The sequence below is a fragment of the Lepus europaeus genome, chromosome 1 (assembly GCF_033115175.1).
Source record: "Lepus europaeus isolate LE1 chromosome 1, mLepTim1.pri, whole genome shotgun sequence".
NCBI classification, from domain to species: domain Eukaryota; kingdom Metazoa; phylum Chordata; class Mammalia; order Lagomorpha; family Leporidae; genus Lepus; species Lepus europaeus.
Window position 1 is genome coordinate 176,250,612 of NC_084827.1, and position 18,196 is coordinate 176,268,807.

At 63.4% G+C, this 18,196-nt stretch overlaps 1 protein-coding gene across 1 annotated transcript; it reads left to right on the forward strand.

Moving 5' to 3' along the window:
• Positions 1 to 3,499: 3,499 nt before the first annotated feature.
• Positions 3,500 to 10,071, forward strand: LOC133763656 (basic proline-rich protein-like). Its single transcript, XM_062197455.1, has 3 exons — positions 3,500 to 3,565; positions 7,252 to 7,441; positions 9,482 to 10,071. The coding sequence occupies exons 1-3, from the start codon at positions 3,500 to 3,502 to the stop codon at positions 10,069 to 10,071; spliced, it is 846 nt and encodes a 281-aa protein (XP_062053439.1).
• Positions 10,072 to 18,196: the final 8,125 nt, after the last annotated feature.

An 18,196-nucleotide genomic window follows, 5' to 3' on the forward strand; every position in this document is an offset into this window, starting at 1 on the left:
GGGTCGGCGCCCCGGGAAGCCAAGCCTGCCCCCTGGTGTCGGTAGGGACGGTGCCCCCTGCCAGGACCTGAGGGCCCCTTGGCAGCCTCCGCGCTGTCCCTGAAGCCGGGACCTGGGTGATGTCACCCTCCAGCGCCAGCTCTTCTTCCTGCCCCACCCCTGGGGCAGAGGCCAGGCGGGGGCCCCCCCGGGGACAGAGTGCAGCTCCTGCGGCCTCCCAGCGCCAGCATGGCCCGCCCGTGGGCACACGAGGGCTTCTGTGCCGGACTTGGTGGAAAGCTCCAGGGGAAGGCCGCCGTGGGAACCGGACTCCTCCGGCCAGCAGGCAGCAGGCCGGAGATGTTTCCCCTCTAAGGGTGCCTGGGCGGCAGTGCCTCATCCTCCGGGTGAGGTCCCCAGGGGCGGCACAGCCTCCTTGGGTGTGCAGACTCTCAGTTGTCAGCGCTACCAAGCCTGGCTGTCCCCACCAGTGTCCTGCCCTGACAGCCCGGCCCAGAGCAGTTTGCTTTGAAGGGGGGGGGGGCTTCCCTGGGGCTCTGGCACAGCCGGGCAGGGTGTCCCCTCGGGCAGCACAGTGGGAGGACCTTGCAGCGCCTTCCCTCCACCCGGCCTCAGGGCGGTGCCTGCTGGGTCCAACCGCCCCAGCCCCAGCCTGTGGGGAGGTGGCCTGGGCGGGGACAGCAGGACGGGAGGGAGGGAGCCACTGCCCAGAGGCTGTGCCGGGCAGCTGAAGACACAAACATTTCCTTATGTGGTGGCTCTGAGGGCCTGGGTGGGCGGGACCCAGGGGGCTGCTGGAGACGGCCAGACACACCCTGGGTGATCCGTGATCCGGTGACCCCAACAGGATCTCGGCCTCACCTTGTGGATAAAGCCAGCCGCAGCCCCCCACCCCCCTGCCAGCCTGCTCTTTGTCCCCTGGAGTGGATCCCAAGTTCCCCAAGAGGAAGTGGTCACTGCTCAACCAGACCCTGTCCCCAACTTCCTCTTTGAGGTCAGAGGTTAGGCAGAGACCTCGGGCCTTCCAGGGAGGGGCCAAGGGTAGGCTGCGAAGCCCCCCACCCCTCCTAGACCCACAGGCACAATACGGGACCCTGGCTTCTGCGGGCCTTGGGAGCTATATTTGGCCGCGGAGGGATAACAGGGTGACTCATGGAGGGGACGCCGGGGATGGGAAGTGGAGGAGCCTCCTCCCTGGACGTGCGGCCCATCTCTGGTCCCAGGCCTGCCGCGGGGCGGGGACCTCCGTGGGCACCTGATTTGCATGCTCCAGCTGGGATCCCCCTGGGGTATCCACTCTGCTTCCTGGGCCAGCCTCACGCCTCTCCAGACCGGAGTGGCTGAGATGGCGGTTCCCGCGGGCTGTGTTCTAAGTGGGGATTTTAGGAGGCCGGGTGCTCGCCCAGTGCCTCTCTAATTGGTCTCATTTCAGGGAGTATAATTGGAGGCTGCATCTGTAAGATAATCTTGGTCCAGGAGGCTTTGCGTGCCAGCGCCGCCCCCACTAGGCTGCGGGGGAGGAAACTGCCAGGCTCCGGGCGTCCCCTCCCCTCCCCTCCTTCCCTGTGACTCCCCTGTGTCCCTGGTCCCTGAGTCAGGGCCACTCACCCCGGACTGCCTCCCCCGAGCCACTACCCTTTACTGCCAGACTCTGGGGAAGTCACCTCCCGCCCAGCGCAGCGGGACCAGGCAAGATCCATGCCTCCGATGGGAGAGCCACTGTGGTGCGGCTTCTGAGGGCTGCAGCGAGGGATCCTGTCGCCAAGGGCCGATGGCCAGCCTTGCCCAGGGCACTGAGGGCAGCACTGGATCGGGGACTGTCCCGCGGTAAGACTGAGGCTCCACTGTGGCGTAGCGGAAAAAGCTACCACCTGTGGTGCCAGCATCCCGTGTGGGCACCGGTTCAGGTTTTGGCTGCTCCACTTTTCAATCCTGCTCCCTACCAGTGGCCTGGGAAAGCAGTGCAAGATGGCTCAAGTGCTTAGGCCCCTGCACCCACGTGGGAGACCCAGATAAAGCTCCTGGCTTTGGCCTGGCCCAGTGCTGAGCGTTGTGGTCATCTGAGGAGGGAACCAGCAGATGGAAGATCTTTCTCTCTCTCTGTAACTCTTTCAAATGAATAAGTAAATATTTATTTTTTAAAAATGAAAGACTTTCCATCCTGGGGAGAAGTCTCCAAGGAGTCTGAAGAAGGGAAGGGGGAAGTGGACAGTGACGGGCGTGACACTCACAGTCCAGGCACTGCTGAGATGGCCAAGCTGCAGCTTTAGGACAGAGCTTGGCAGCCATCTCAGTCAACCCAAGCGGAAATCTCTCCTGTTGCATTCTTGAGTTGGTTGCTTCCAGTGGCGGGGAGCTCACTTCCTCCATGTGTCCTGTCTGATGTAGGATTAAGTCTCCCTTCTTTTTTTTTTTTTTTTAAACAGGCAGAGTTAGACAGAGAGAAAGGTCTTCCTTCCGTTGGTTCACCCCACAAATGGCTGCTATGGCCAGCACGCTGCACTGATCCAAAGCCAGGAGCCAGGTGCCTCCTCCTGGTCTCCCATGCGGGTGCAGGGCCCAAGCACTTGGGTCACCCTCCACTGCCTTCCCGGGCCACAGCAGAGAGCTGGCCTGGAAGAGGAACAACCGGGACAGAACCGGCGCCCCAACCAGGACTAGAACCCGGGGTGCTGGCGCCGCAGGCGGAGGATTAGCCTGTTGAGCCGCGGTGCTGGCAAGTCTCCCTTCTTTGTTGTTGTTGTTTTTTTTTTTTTTTTTTTTTTTTTTTTGACAGGCAGAGTGGACAGTGAGAGAGAGAGACAGAGAGAAAGGTCTTCCTTTTTGCCGTTGGTTCACCCTCCAATGGCCGCCGCGGTAGCGCGCTGCGGCCGGCGCACCGCGCTGATCCGATGGCAGGAGCCAGGTGCTTCTCCTGGACCGCGCTGATCCGATGGCAGGAGCCAGGTGCTTCTCCTGGACCGCGCTGATCCGATGGCAGGAGCCAGGTGCTTCTCCTGGTCTCCCATGGGGTGCAGGGCCCAAGCACTTGGGCCATCCTCCACTGCACTCCCTGGCCACAGCAGAGAGCTGGCCTGGAAGAGGGGCAACCGGGACAGGATCGGTGCCCCGACCGGGACTAGAACCCGGTGTGCCGGCGCCGCAAGGCGGAGGATTAGCCTAGTGAGCCGCGGCGCCGGCCCGCAAGTCTCCCTTCTTTAATGTCTGTCCTGGTGGGCCTTGTTCTGCTGCCTGGGCGTTCTGTGGAGACAGGGGCTGGGGCAGGGGCTGCCCCCACAGAGCTGGGACGTGGTGGTGGTCAGTGATTGTCAGGAATGGTGACACAGCATTGCATGGCAGCCAGGTGCCACTTCAGAGCCATCCACCATGGGCTAAGTAACACCAGTTTTGCCTTGACCATGCCCAACTCTGTTCCAGAACACTCCTTGCCCTTTCTACCCCACTCCTGTGTCCAGGCAGCAGTGAACACTGGAAGTGGGCTCAGTGTGCCCTGGGCAGCATGGAGGCAGAGCAGGGCAAGCCCCCTCCCACAGGGACCCTGTGCAACCGCCGTGCGGCCCGCCCTGTGAGGCCTGAGCCCCCGGCTGCTCCTCCGTGGAGCCCAGCCATCACGTGAATCCCACAGTCTTGCCCAAGGGGAGGGCTGCTCACTGCATGTGGCCGCCCCGTGGCCCTGGATGGGCCCTTGGCACCAAGGGGCTGCGACCTGCTCATGGTGCCAAGATTCTGGTGGTGGTGAAGGTGCCGGGTGCGCCTTTTGCTTGATTTTCTCCGTGGCCTTGGGACTCGGCAGGTGCCTGAAGGTGGCTGGTTCTGGACGCTGTGGCTCAGCGTCGGCTCCCGCCAGCTGTGAACACACAGCTCTGCTTCCCCATGGCTGGAGCTGGGGAGCAGCTCCTGGCCGACCCCTCCCACCACCACGGCCAGCCACCCCCTGCTATTTGGGGCCAGGTCAATCTCAGGGCGCTCACCCCAGCCCATAGGTGGTGGTCTGATGAAGGGTGGTGATGGGAGGCTCTGCCCCTGCGGCTGCCTGCAGTAGCCTTGAGCCTGGCTGGGACCAGACCTGAACTTGGAGATGGAAGTCAGATGGAGGGTGCAGCCCACAGCGGCAGCCCAGGGAGGACCGCAGGCCTCTGCCCAGAGGGTGTTCCAGGCTGCAGGAGCCCGAGGCCACAGAGAGCCTGCAGCTAGCCTGGCAGGGGTGGGCATCCTGCCAGGGTCCTGGAAGCTGTTGGGGGTGGGGGATGGGAGAGATCACTGTGACGGGGAGGAGATGCCAGGAACCAGCAAGGTGTGCCCAGGGCAAGCTTCACCTGGGCCTGAAAAGGGAGAGAAAGGCTTGGAAAAGGCCCTTGGCGTGGTGCTTTCCTGGCCCTCAGCTGCCCACGGGCCTGTGGGGTCAGCAGCTCTGCCAGCTGAGGCTTCCTGGCTCGGCCCAGCTCCGAAGGACCCCAGCTCGGCCTGCACACCCCGGGGCCTGCTGGGGCCCCTCACCTGCCTCCTCCCCCAGCCTCCCAGGCCAGCCCTCAGGCTGGAGACCCCCAGTCCTGCCCCACCAGGGGCTGCACATGTCTGCAAGGTGCCCGGCACAGGGTGATCCGGCCAGGTGGCCCTGCCCCAGCCGGTAGGTGTGTCATTTTTCTAACTCTGAGAAGCCAGCTGAGCCGGCCAGAGCTGGGAGGGAAGGAGCGGGACCACAAGACCACAGCCCGGTGTGAAATGCAAAGGAGGCCCCATATGCAAAGCAGCGTCTGTGCCTTCTCTTCTGACAAGGCCCAGCCACACCCAGAGGCCCCCAGGGGTGCGCACTCCCTGGCATCTGGGTGGGGCATAGGGACACTGGCCTGCTGGGGACAGGGACCAGCAGGAAGCCTCCCCCTCCCCTGAGACACAGCATTCTGCCCCTTCTGAGGCTGTGTGGGTCCCTGGTCCACCCACTGTCAGGCTGCCTGCCCAGGCTCAGGGGAGAGCACCTTTGAACCTGGGGCTGGGGGCTGGGGTGCCACAGGTCTGGGAAGGGATTGTAGGCCAGACCCCAGGCTGTTGCTTGCATGAAATACCCTGAAGGTGGGTGGGAGCCGGCTTGGGACCCTGCCTCAGCGTGGGGGAGGGGAGGCTGGTCCCTGAGCTGCCCCGGCAGGCAGCTGGGCCGCCGGGGCCCTGGGGAGACCCAGATGTTGTCTCTTTCAGTTCACTGCTTCCCAAAGTGTGAGGGGCGAGCCGGGGGAGGCCATGGGGAGGAGCCAAGGGGCCCCTGGGGCTTAGGGAGCCGCCAGGGAGGGAGAGGGCTGCCATCTGTTCCCCAGGCTGCAGGGGCTGAGCGGCCACCCCGGGGCCTAGTGCTTCCAGGAGTGGGTGGGGCGGGAGCAATCCGGATCCCTGCCACAGAGTGAGCCCCAGTTAAACCCTGGGAATTGGGGCGGGGAGGAGGAGGGACACAGGTCTGCAAAGTGGGGTCCAACCCCAAGGCACAGGGGCCTGCGGGGGAGGGGCTACAGAGCCGGGAGGCCTGGCCTAGGCTGCTCCTGGGGCACTCACATCTGATGCCCCAACCCCAGGACAGCTGGAAACTCCCTCCCTTCTCCCAGGCCCCATCCAGGTCCCCCTCAGGGCATCCCACTTCCTCCGCTGTCCTGGGGACATCTAAGGACACTGCCACGGTCCTCACAGCCCCCTCTTGAGAGACGTCCGTCCACGCCTCCATGGCCACTGTGCCACTGTGCTTCCTCCCTCGGGCCTCAGCCAGTGCGTCCATGGGCTCAGCTCCACTCTGCTCACTCCATCCTCACTGCAGGCCCCTCTGCCCCCTGGAACTCCGCCGCCAGGAGTGGCTGGGGTGGGCAGGCTGGGGAGGAGGGCACCAACCTTGGATCCCCAGGCCCCAGAGAGGCCCTACTCGCAGCCAGCTGGGTGGCCTTGGGCAAGTCCCTGCCCCTCCGTGCCTCGGTTTCCCAGCTATGAGAGAAATGAGGCTAACATGGACACAAGCACGGGGGTCCAGACACGGGGCAACTGCTGGGAGGGGCAGAGCGGGCACCAGTACTCAGCACTGGCCAGCCAAGGGCCCCAGAACCAAGCTGGGGCCTGCCCAGGACTTGCACATCCAGCAGTCTGGGAGCTCATACATGCCTGCACCTCGCTTCCTGAGCACATGGCACATGGTGGGCACCCTGAGGGGGCCCGGCCGTGCCTACAAAACTGCGTTCTCCCTGCTGCCGCAGCTCCCCGCCCCACGAATCTACCCAGAAGCCTGGGCCAGAAGGGGCGGGAGCTGGCAACAGAAGAGTTAACTCACGCCCGGCTCCTGGAGGAGTGGAGGCCCTGCGCCCCTCCTCTCGCCGGAGTCCCCTCCTCTCCTCCCACCGAAGGGGACAGAGGGCTCCCCCACGTGGCCAAATGTGCCAAGGCCGGAAGCTGGGGCGTCCAGCGATGCCTGGCTGCAAACATCTGGCCCCTTGGGCCCCAGAAATACATCTGCCTGGTCGCACCAGCTGTTGGGAGTTGGAAAACCAGGTCACCTGTCTTGTGTTTGTGCCTGCACGGATCGAGCGCCGTGTGCGTCCCAGGAGCTGTACTCTTAGGGATCCGTGGGAACTGCTTGTGGCCGTTCTAGTCTGCTGTGGGTCGTGGGACAAGGGCACAGAGCATGGGGACAGGAAGTGCGGTGCCCAAGTGCAGCTAGAAGCTAAAAACATACCAGGAGCCCTTGTGGATTTCAGGCCTGTGTGCCTGTCACCATGCTCAAGCCTTCTCATACTTTGTTTCATTTACTGTGCGTGTGTGTGTGTGTGTGTGTTTTAAGGTTTATTTTATTGATTTGAAAGGCATAGTTAGGAGAGACAGAGACAGGAGAGAGATCTTCCATCCTCTGCTTCACTCCCCAAATGGCCACAATGGCTGGGCTGAAACCAGGAGCCCGGAGTTTCATCTGCATCTCCCGCATGGATGCAGGGGCCCAGGCGCTGGAGCCGTCTTCCGTCTTCCACTGCTTTCCCAGGCGCATTAGGGAGCCGATGGGAGGTGGAGCAGTCGGGACTCGAACTGGCTCACATAGGGGATGCCCACACTGCAGGCCAGGGCTTTAACCCACTGTGCCACAGCGCTGGCGCCCTGTTTAAGTTACTTGTCACAACCACCTGGGAGGGAGACCGTCTTCTTATCCCTGTTTGGCAGATGGAGAACCTGCGGCTGGGTGAAGCTACAGCCCTTGTCCGGAGCAGGCTGAGCTGCGCCTGACTCCTTCGCAAGCCTGCCTCGGCTCAGCTCGCGGAATCCGGGGAGACGCTCACGGACGAGCCCAGCCTCTCCTCACCCCCGCAGCAGACTCAGCGCGTGCTTCCCAAGAGCAAGTGGACCGAGGCTGGGCTGGGGGCGTCCACGTGGAAGGAGGAGGAGCCCGGCTCGCCTCCCAGGCTCACACACACCTGCCAGCCACAAGGTGTGTGTGAGACCGCCTAGGGCTTGGGTATTGGTTCCCTCAGACTTCAGACACCCAGACAAGCCCGATGCCACTCGGATCCAGACGTCCAGCGGCAGGACGTCTCGGGCCCCCTGGCAGCCCAGGCTTCCGGTGGCAGCCACACATGGCAGGGGACACACACATGGGCTCCACCACGCGCGGCCCCGCCCACGAACATGGTTTCCTGCTGCTGCTGTCTGTTCTGTGCAGATACAAGTGGGCGCTTGGCCCCTTGGGTGCTCTGCCCAGCCACCCGGCAGGTACGCGCACACACACACACACACAGGGGTCTCAGAAGGGATGGCAGTGGGGTTGGTGGAGGAGCTGGTGCCCCTGAGGTCCCACAGACATGGGGGGCGTAAGCCCTGGGCTCAGCCCCAAGCAGGGCTCCCACCTGCCCTCACCCTCCGGCTGTCTTCTGTCCTCTGCTTGCCAAGGTTGGGCCAGGGCCTGGAATGCCTTTATTGACCACCAGGGGGCGCGTGAGCACTGAGTAATCAGCCCAGCCTCCTTCCAAAATTCTCACTCATTCATTCCTAAATATGCATTAAGAACTCATTTTGTGTCAGGTGCTAGGACTCAGGGAAGAAAATGGGGGAAGGGGAGGTGGAGGGCAAGGGAAGAGACTTGTGCCTACAGTTTAGTGGGAGTGGGAGTTAGGCAGGTGTTAGCAAGAGGGACTGAATCAGAAATACAGCTAGAACGCACGGAATAGCAGCCGAGTCTCAAGCTGTTCTAGACTTCTGACAGGCACTAAGGCATTTCCTCCAGGCCAGCTTGGGCTGGGGGATCTTTCTACTTTTATTATGCAGGCAGTGAGGCAGACCTGGTGGTGGTTAGCACCTCACGGGGCTGTCGTAGGGTCAGCATGCAATCCTGTGCAGCACTGGGAACACTGCCCAGTCGTGACAGAGGGGAACTGAGGCACAGGAGGCCTACGGAGTAAGAGTCCACCTTGGTTCCTGAGCGTGGGCTCACCCAGCTCCCAGGCCTCCTCGTAGACCCAGTCGGGGGTTCTGGGGACACTGGGACCAGGAGGCACTAGAGAACTTTAGCAGGAGAGACAAGATCTAGTGCGCATGTCACGCTGGCTGCAGAGTGGGCCAGCCAGCCGGCCGGGCAGCAGTGGAGGGCGGGAGCCCCGCACCATCTGAGAGAGGCCCAGGAGGCAACCTGGAGGGGCAGGGCCGGGGGACGAAGAGGCAGAAGCCAGGATGTGGAGGGAGAGAGCCTGCGGCACCCGGGACACCCAAGTGGAGAAGCCTGGGAGGCCCAGGCCTGTGGGGCTGCAAACGAGGGAGAGCGGCACCCAGGACCTGCCGCCTGTCTTTCCTGCAGTTGCTGTGAGGGCCAGGAACCCCCAATTCCGGCTGCCTTCTGTCCCGGGCCTGTGGGGCTCAGGGCTCCAGGCGGATGGGCACTGAACCCGTCCCTCATCCCAGCAGGATGAGACGTACCCGCTGTTGGCAGCTGCCAGTCCTCAGCACAGGGCAGAGTGCTAATGTCACACGAGCATGTACACACACACGTGCACACGCATGGGCGCCCACACACGTGTGCACACACACACACACAGCTGAGGCTTTATCCCACAAAGCCCTCTCTGCAGGATCGCCTTAATCCTCAGGCCACCTGGGAGACAGGCCTCGGCTCACAGCACCGGGAGCGGGCCGAGCTCACGAGGTCGCCGTCCGGACCAGGCCTCTCCCAGGATTTTCGCCGCACACCGCGGGCTCCTGTCTCCCACCCACTGCCTGCACCACACCGTCCGGGGGTGGCGGCAGCTGTCCCTCCCCGGTTCTGATCCCCGCGCAAGGCTCGGGCTGGGGCTGCGCCCAGGGCGTGGGGGCCGTTGCCGGCTCGGGAAGGGCCAGGCCCCTCTGGGGGCTCCAGGGGAGCAGAGGAACCAGCCGGGCGAGGCCTGGAGCCTGCGGGAGGGTGGGGGTGGAGAGGGACGGGCCCGGGCAGGCGAGCGGGGACAAAGAGGGAGCCGCACACCTGACGGCCCGCGCCCGCCAGCGCCGATTCAAAGTGCAGCTGAGGCTGTGATTGGCGGCCCGGCCGGCCCCACCCCCTCGCTCACCTCCCGGGCGGCGACCACGGGGCTGCAGTCGGCAGGGCGGCTGGCGCAGCTCCGTGGCCACCGACAGCCGCCCGGCGAGCCTGGGCTCGTGCCCCGTGCCCTGCGCGGCCCCGTCCGGCAGCCCCCGGGCGCCCCGGGCTGCCGGGCTCCGGCCATCAGCCTCCCCTCCCCTCCCCGTCCTGTCGCCCGCGAACTCGGGGGCCCCCAGCCCGTCCTCCCCGAGTGCCCCCTGACCCCAGGCGGCCACCAGCCCAGGCCTCTTTCCACTCCGTGCCCGTCGGGCCTCACCATGCGGCGGCACGAGGGACGAGCAGGGTCGGGGGGGGGGGGAGCTGGGCGAGGCCCCGGAAGGGTCAGCGACTGGGGGGCTCGGGTTTCGGGGCGGGCGCTGGAGGCCCGGCGCAGGCCGCGACCAATCCCCGCCTGGCCGACGCCCCCGTGCCCCGTGGCCGCGGACCGGCGTCCTTTGTTCGCCCCCCACCCTGCCCCGGCCTGCCCCAGCCCCCTGGCTTCCGGGCTGGACTGAGCGGGGACCTGGTGGGTGCAGGGCCGGGCCCCACCCGCGAGGACTTGCTCTCGGCCTGCTCGTGGGCGCCCCAGGGGCTCTGGAGGACTGGTCAAAGAAAGCCCCGGAAAATCCCCCTGGGGAGGCCGAACTGGACCGCGGGCGGGGCCCCCTGGCACCTGGATCTGAGCAGTGGTCCCGCGCCGGCCCCACCTTGGCACCCCGGCCTCCTCGCCCACTCACTGCCTCTGGGTACATCTGCCTAATGAGCCCCAGCCTCTTCCAGGTCTGTTTTGTGGGTGCCTCCTCTGACAACCCCTGGGAGTGGCAGGTGCCTTCCTCCACCTCCTCCCGCCCGCCCTGCAGTGCCTAGCGGCTCTCCCCGGCCCCGTGTCTCCTGGGGACCCACAGTGCGGTCCAGGCAGGCGGCCGAGGCTCCTCCAGGCCTGACACGGAGTGAGCTCTGGCACTCAATGGGAGGCACAAATGGGACCAAGTCATGTATCAGTGTCAGCTTTTTATCCCAGGTCAGGCTTGTTTGTTGTTAAAGATTAAGAGGAGCCAGTTCGAGTCCCGCCTGCTCCACTTCCGATCCAGCTCTCTGCTATGGCCTGGGAAAGCAGTAGAAGATGGCCCAAGTGCTTGGTTCCCTGCACCCACATGGGAGACCTGGATCGGCCCAGCTCCGGCCGTTGCAGCCATTTGGGAAGTGAACCAGGGGATGGAAGACCTTTCTCTCTCTCTCTCCCTCCCTCCCCTCCCTCCCTCTCTATAACTCTGCCTTTTAAATAAATAAATAAATTTTGAAAAAAAGAAAAAAGTGTATCATTCTTGGGTGCTTCTTCAAAGTTAATTAAGTTTCTAAACAAAGTGAAATTAACTTCAAATGCAATGACTTTGAGTAACCCTTGTCTTGACTGTTGAGGACCAGTTTTTGTTTTGTTTTGTTTTGCATTTTCGTACAAATTGTTGAACTCTTTAGTATAGAGTTGGTCTTCTGTGTATAAAGTTAATCGAAAATGGATCTTAGTGGAGAATGGGACTGGGAATGGGAGAGGGAGGAAGAGGAGGGGTGGGAGGGTGGGTACGATGGGAAGAGTCACTATATTCCTAAAGTTGTACTATGAAATGCATGAAGTTTGTATTCCTTAAATAAAAGGTTTCTTTGGGGGGGATAAATAAATAAATAAATATTGAAAAAAAAGAAAAGAGGGGCCAGCGTGGTGACACAGTGGGTGTGGTGACACAGTGGGTGATCAAGTCCCGCCTGCTCTACTTTTTTTTTTTTTTTTTTTTTTTTTGACAGGTAGAGTGGACAGTGAGAGAGAGAGACAGAGAGAAAGGTCTTCCTTCCGTGCGGCCATTGGAGGGTGAACCAACAGCACCGCGCTAATCCGAAGGCAGGAGCCAGGTGCTTCTCCTGGTCTCCCATGGGGTGCAGGGCCCAAGCACTTGGGCCATCCTCCACTGCACTCCCGGGCCACAGCAGAGAGCTGGCCTGGAAGAGGGACAACCGGGATAGAATCCGGAGCCCCGACCTACCGACTGGGACTAGAACCCAGGGTGCCGGCACCGCAAGGTGGAGGATTAGCCTGTTGAGCCACAGCGCCAGCCCCGCCTGCTCTACTTCTGATCCAGCGCTGATGGCCTGGCAAAGCAGCAGAAGATGGTCCAAGTGCTTGGGCCCCTGCCACCCACATGGGAGACCTGGTTGGAGTTCTGGGCTCCTGGCTTCAGCCTGGCCCATCCTTGCCTGTCCCAGCCTTTGGGGGAGTGAACCAGTGGATGGAAGATTGTGTGTGTGACTCTGCCTTTCAACTAAGTTAACTAAATAGATCTTTTTAAAAAGCGATTGAAAGAACTAAAACCTGCAAAGAGGGAATGGAGTTGTGGTGCGGCAGGTTAACCCCCCGATGTTTCGAACATTTTGGGAGAATATCAGTGGATAAAACATCTTTCTCTGTTTCTCTGCCTTTTAAATACATAAATAAGTAATTTTTTAATTAATTTATTTTTTAAATGCAAAGAACAGAGACCTTGGAGGAACCACAGCCCCAGGCAAGCCCAGCCCCCCCCACCCCATTCCGAGTCTGGTGGCTGCTCCTGCTCCCTCCTCCCCTCCACTCAGAAATCCACTCTCAGCTCCCTTCTCCCCTTCTCCCCTCCTCCTGTGGGTGCCCCTCCCTCTCAAACCCCATCTGCCCGGTGGCCACCTCTCTCCTGGGCCCCTGGAAGCACCCAGAAGCCAATTTGCTCCCAACTCAAGTTCTTCCCCACCGCCCCACTGGCCACACCTGCGCTACTTCTGTGCTGGGCTGTTGGTGCTCACCACGGCCCAGGCCAGGGCCCTCCGGTGGTCCTACCTCCAGCACTGCAGGGACCGCGGCTCCCAGGAGCGGCTGCCCTGCCCTCCCAGGGCCAGCATCCGGGCTCACGCTCTCCTGCCCGTCCCTGGGCTCCAGTCAGCCTCCTTGCCCTCAGAGCCCTCAAGATGCAGGGCCCACCTCCTCCCATTGCCCTGGTCATCAAGACCCAGCTCCTGGTGTCGTGGGCAGGGCCCCACATCTGCCACCAGCTGCCTTCCTGTGGCACCACAGGCACAGGGAGCCTCTTCAATGAGAGCCCCTGCTTTGGACCAGCAGGCTAGGGAGTGGGTCCTCCCTCCCAGGGTCCAGAGGCCATGCCAGGCCCCGGGGGAACAGCCGAGGCCGGGGAGCAGGCTGCTCCTCAAGAGGCACTCGGGGTCCGAGTCCTGGCTGTGCACGGGTCCCCTTTGTGGCTCTGGCTTAGGTGGCCACCCTCTCTGGTGCAGGGAAGCACAGGGTGGGGGCTAAAAACAGGCAGGGACTGCCTCTCCTGGAGGGTCCCTGGGCCCCAGATTCTAAGTCACCTGGGGCGGGGGAGAAGGGGAGGGGTGGGGAGATGCTGAGAGAGACCAGCTGCTGCCTGCTTGCGAATCCCAGGCTGATGATAAGCGGCGGAGCCCGGCCGGGAGTGGAGGCTTGGCCTTGGCCCCCAGTCATGCAGGACCTGTGTGGCCCACTGGGCAGGAGGTACTGACGAGGCCAAGGAAGGCCAGCCAGGACCCCAGGAGAGCAGGAGCAACAGCCCCAGCCCCGCTCCTGGAGAGCCATGGGAAGAATTTCCCTCCTGCTCCCGGGGCCCTGCTCTGTGGTCTGTGCCAGGCTCCCCCGGCCCCCTAGGCACGGAGCTGCCCTGTGCCCACAGCCAGCTCCTGCCATGTGGGCCGTGGGCGCAGCTGACAGGCTGTGTGTGCGTGTACGCAAGTGCGTGTTCCGGCTGCTGCGTGTGCCAGCCTAGCAACGCTCCCAGGGCGCCAGCGGCAGCGCCAGGAGGGGCTGGCAGCTCTCGTGCACTCCCCGCCGCCTCCTCGTTTCCCTGGCTGCCTCCGCTCCCTGCCAACACCTGCTCCAGGAGAGGCAGCCGGCACGGGCCCCCAGGCCTGAGGCTCGGCCACCTGCACCTCCCAGCCTGGCCCTGCGGAAGCCCACCCCTCAGGTGCCAGGAGCAGAGCTTTGTGGGGAGCAGCAGGGGACAAAGCCCACGGCATACACCAGGAGCCCCAGGCCACCTTCCCCCTCAAGCCTGAGTGAAATTGGGGGCCGTGGGAGGGTAGAGAGGGCGGATGGGGAACAGTTCAGGGAGGCGGGAGAGCCAGGCAAAGGATCGGAGGGGCAGTGAGAGGGGCCACGTCCAGGGGCTGTGTGGGGCCAGGCCACTAGGGCGGGTGAGCTGTTTACCCCAGTCAGCAGGCACCGCAGAACATGTTGAGCAGGAGCTCCTGGTCCACGGGGCATGGGGAGCAGGGAGAGGAAGCCGGGCCAGCTGGGTACAGGAGTGATGCCACGGGCCTGGGCTCCAGCCCTGACCTACAGCGCCTACAGCGCCACGGGCCTCAGCTCTGGTCCAGGAGTTGCATGGTGACCGGTGCAGGTTTGCTGGGGGTGACGTGATGCAGGGTCGATGTGGGCACCTTTGCTCACCTCTTCCGGGGGCTGGTGTGCACAGACCGCTGTGGCCCGGGCAGAGCAGCTCTGTCTCCCTTTGTCCCTTCCTTTCTTTCCCGCAGCTTTCCTGCCTGCCTGCCTTCCCTCTTCCCTTTTCTTTTTTATATGATTTGAAACGCAGAGAGAGAGAGAGAAAGGAAGAGAGTTTCATATCTCCCATCTGCTGGTTCACTCCCTAAACACTTGCAACAGCTGGGGCTGGGCCAGGCTGAAGCCGACAGCCTGGCATGCAATCTGGATTCCCCCTTTGTGGGTGATGGGGACCCAACTACTTGAACCATCACCTACTGCCTCCCAGCATGCAAATCAACAGGAAGCTGGAATTGGGGGCCCCAGGATGGGACTCGAACCCAGGGACTCAAATATGGGGTGTCTCAAACAGCGTCTTATCTTCCTCCAAACGCCCGCCCCCAGGATCTGTCCTTGAGCCCATGCCTGGCACGAGGTGCTGGTGGTGGAGGCCTCGGCCGGAGCAGGCAAGTGAAGGCAGGAAGGACAGGTGTTGCAGCAGTGGCTGGCAGAGGCAAACCCCCTGAGCACCCCCGAGAGGCCTGGACGCCACCAGGGGAGAGGCGATGGGGCCAGGAGGCAGGACCCCACCACGCTTTGGATGGCAACTGGGGCTTGATATTAAAGGACATCAGAGTTCAGAAAAATAATGCTGCCCCCCCACCCCGCTGAGCCCACCTGGGTGCTTAGGGTTTCCCCTAGGCTCAGGGTCACAAGTGGGCAGGGGGTCCAGCCTCAGTGAGGGGCTTTGTGGACACTGGGCCCCGAGGGTGGAGAATGCCCACTTGAGACCCCGAGGCCAGCGCCGAGGAGGCCAGCTTGGTGCCACCCGGCGAGGGGACCAGGCTGGCCGGGGCCCAAGGCCCTACCCGGCCCACCCTCCCGGGCCACAGTGGAGCCATTGATGCACAAGAGGCGCCCAGAGCTGCTGCAGCTGGCGCGGCGTGGGCACTGCCGGCCTTGGGAGAGAGTCATGGTGACCCCGCTGTCCCCAGGCGCCAGGACCCAGGGGTGGGCATCTCAGGCGTGCAGCAGGCTGGGGTACCCGAGTGGCGGCCACGCGCCCTGGAAGGAAAGGCCTAGTGTTGGCGGAAGACGGGCCCTGTCTGCCCTGGGCCCTCAGCGCACAGCTCCGCTCTGCCCAGGCTTCCTGAGAGACCCCGTGGCCCATCGCTGGGCCTTCCGACCCCCCACTGCTCTCCCAGCAAGCCCCTTGCTCACCCCCACTCCCTACCCCGCTTCCGAATCTCTGCTCTCCATGCACTGAGCCCACTGGGCACTTCCCCACCCAGCTTGCCCACCTGTCCAGGGCCCAGCCCACCCCCAAGCCTCAGCTGAACGTGTCCCCTTTGTAGGGGCCCTGCAGGGCGGCTCCAGGCTGACTTAGGCCCCACTAGGCTACCCAGCATTTAAAAACATTTTATTTCTTTTTTAAGATTTATGTATTTTAAAGACAGAATGATGGGGGGAGGGGAGACATACACAGAAACGCACACACATAGAGGGAGAGAGAGAAAGAGAGAGAGAGAGAGAGAGAGAGAGAGAGAGATCTTCCATCCTCTGGTTCACTCTTCTAACTGCCCACAACAGCCAGGGCTGGGCCGGGGCAAAACCAGGCGGCCGGAACTCAAGCCCCCAGGCCATTCCCTGCTGCCTTCCAAAGGGAAGCCGGGTGGGAAGTGGAGGAGCCCGGGATGGGGAAGCCTGGGCTGCAGGGGATGGGGAAGCCTGGGCTGCAGGCCTCCCAGGTGGAGGCTGAGCTCGCGGGGCCTCGCTGCTCCTCCTCCTCCAGCAGTTTGCAGGCCCTGCAGCGAGGTTATCATCTTAATTACCCTGCTAGATTATAAAGGTTCCTGGCAGAGCTCCTTAGGGGAGGAAACTCCCCACTCACCGGCCACCTCCCTACCTACCTTCCTTCTTCCTGCTGGGCCCTGGGGAAGCACCGGAGTGGCCCGCGGACGTCCTGCAAGGGCCACTCACTGTCCACATGCAGCCTCAGGTCAGTGCCCACTGTCCAAGCCTGGCTCCGTCCACCCACAGAGCTGAGCCCAGGCAGATGCTCGTGGGCATGCACACCCACACTCATAGACGTGCACACACACACATACACTTAGAAATGCAGGCACACGGGGTTCTTTGGCCTGGCCCAGCCCTGGCGTTTGCAGGTATTTGGGAACTGAACCAGCAGATGGAAGACTTGTTTCTCTCCGCCTTTCAAACGAAATAAGTAAATAACTTTTAAAGAGAAACACGAGCACACAGACACGTGCCCACTCTGGCAAGCACAGAGACCTGCACACGTGCACGCGCGCGCACACACACAGCGTGCACACCGTACCCGCACACGGGCGTGCCTGGAGACGTCTGCAGGCAGGTGCACTCACACGCAGGTGCACACTCAGGGACATCCTGTCGCTTGCACACAGCCCAGCCCGCCGCGCTCCCTGCCAGGCCTGTGCGGAGGGAGGGGCACGGAGCCCCGGGCCATCTCCGTGCACGAGGAGCCCCCGAGCCGGCAGAGGGCGCCCGAGGCCCCTTCCCGCCAGGCCCGGCACGGCGCGCAGGGAGAGCGCGTGGTCGCCACCTGCCCTTCCAAGCCAGGTCCCCTTTGTTCCCCCTGCGGACAGCCGGTCAGCGAGCCCTGCAGGCCTCGTGCGATGGCGCTCGGCTCAGCCCCGGCGACGGGGCGGGGGCCGCGAGAGGAGCCGGGCTTGAAGCAGGTGCCCAGCCCTGGCACGGAAGCCGCCCCCAGGTCGGCCAGCAGCTCCCAGGGCCCTGCGAGCTGCCCCTCCCGGCGTGACGCCCAAGCTCAGGCTCGCACCCCCCACACCGAGAGCTGTAAATGTTTTCCCTGGGTAGGGGCCCTCAGAACCCCAGGCCAAGCCCTTCGGCCCTGGCTGTCTTCCCAGTGGCAGGGCTGTTGGTGAGGTCCTGGATCTCTTAAGGAAAGATGTTCTCGCCCGCTCCCCACCACCCTAACCCGGAGTCCAGAGACCTTCACGACCCACCTCTCCTGTTGGCAATGTAAGAGCCTGGGGTGAGTGATTTAACCTTCCGAGCCTCGGTTTTCTCATCTGTAAAATGGGCCTCCTTAACAGCATTCTCCCGAGCCCCACCTTGCGCGTAGATTTCAGGGCTGAGGCCTTTCCTGCCTGAGGCTTTGGGCAGAGTTTAGACGCCAGCAGAGAGCTGTGTAGGACGTGCTCACTAAACCCTGCTCCATGAGAGAATGAGGGGACCGGGGAGGCCCCGGAACACCCACCTGTGCCATCAGCAAGCAGCCGGCGTCAGGAAGGGCCTGGCCAGATGTGAGGCCTTGTTTTGCAAGTGGTTTGTTTCTCGGGGACTCGAGTTTCTATTCCTGGTAGGGCGAGCCCTCGGCCTGGCCCCACGCCATGGCTGAGCAAGACGGCTCCTCCTCCGCCATCAGGGAGGACTGGGCTGGCTCGCACCCCCCAGGGGCACCGGTGCCACTCAGCAGGGGTGGCGCACCTGCTCTCCTCCCCCTGCTCCGCTGGCCCCAGGGCGGGGGTCTCTGCCCCTGCGGAGGGCAAGCCTGCGGCGGGGGTGGGTCCTCCTGTCCCCCACCAGGGCCCCCTTGCTCAGTGGGCAGCCGCGCACGGGGCTCGGCAGGGCCAAGCCGCCTGCTGTCCTCATTAGCGGCGCGGCCTCACTCCAAGTGAATTAGTTAGTCCTCGGGGAGTGAGCGCAGAGGCCTGCAGGCTCCCGGCGCTGCCAGTGATTCATTCCCCACAACCTCACCCCGGCCGGAGGCCAGTGGAGTCCCTGCCCCCAGCCCACCGGCCTGGGCCACCTGCCCCGGCGTCCTGTGGGTCGGACTGCTGTCTGCTCTGGAGTGGCCACCTGCACCTGCAGGCCTGGGACCTGGGGCTGTGCCCGGCCTGCCCCGCCCCATCAGATCTGCCCCTGCTCCCTTAGCGCCCTGGCACCTGGATCGGGCCCGGCCCCCCCCCCCCCCCCGTGGTCGTCCCCCCTCCTGCTGTGTCTTCTTGCTGCCCCTCAGCTGCAGCTCTGGGATCCACTAACTGGCCTTGATGCAAAGCAGAGGGCTGGCCTGCAGAGCAGGCTCTGGCCGCCTGCCCAGGGCC

Bases quoted from the DNA above. Each gene is read 5' to 3' on its own strand.
- LOC133763656 (XM_062197455.1), top strand. From the start codon at position 3,500: ATGGAGGCAGAGCAGGGCAAGCCCCCTCCCACAGGGACCCTGTGCAAC. The intron at 3,566-7,251 runs GTGAGGCCTGAG...CTCCTTCGCAAG, and splicing joins ACCGCCGTGCGGCCCGCCCT to CCTGCCTCGGCTCAGCTCGC. The intron at 7,442-9,481 runs GTGTGTGTGAGA...CGCGCCCGCCAG, and splicing joins ACACACCTGCCAGCCACAAG to CGCCGATTCAAAGTGCAGCT.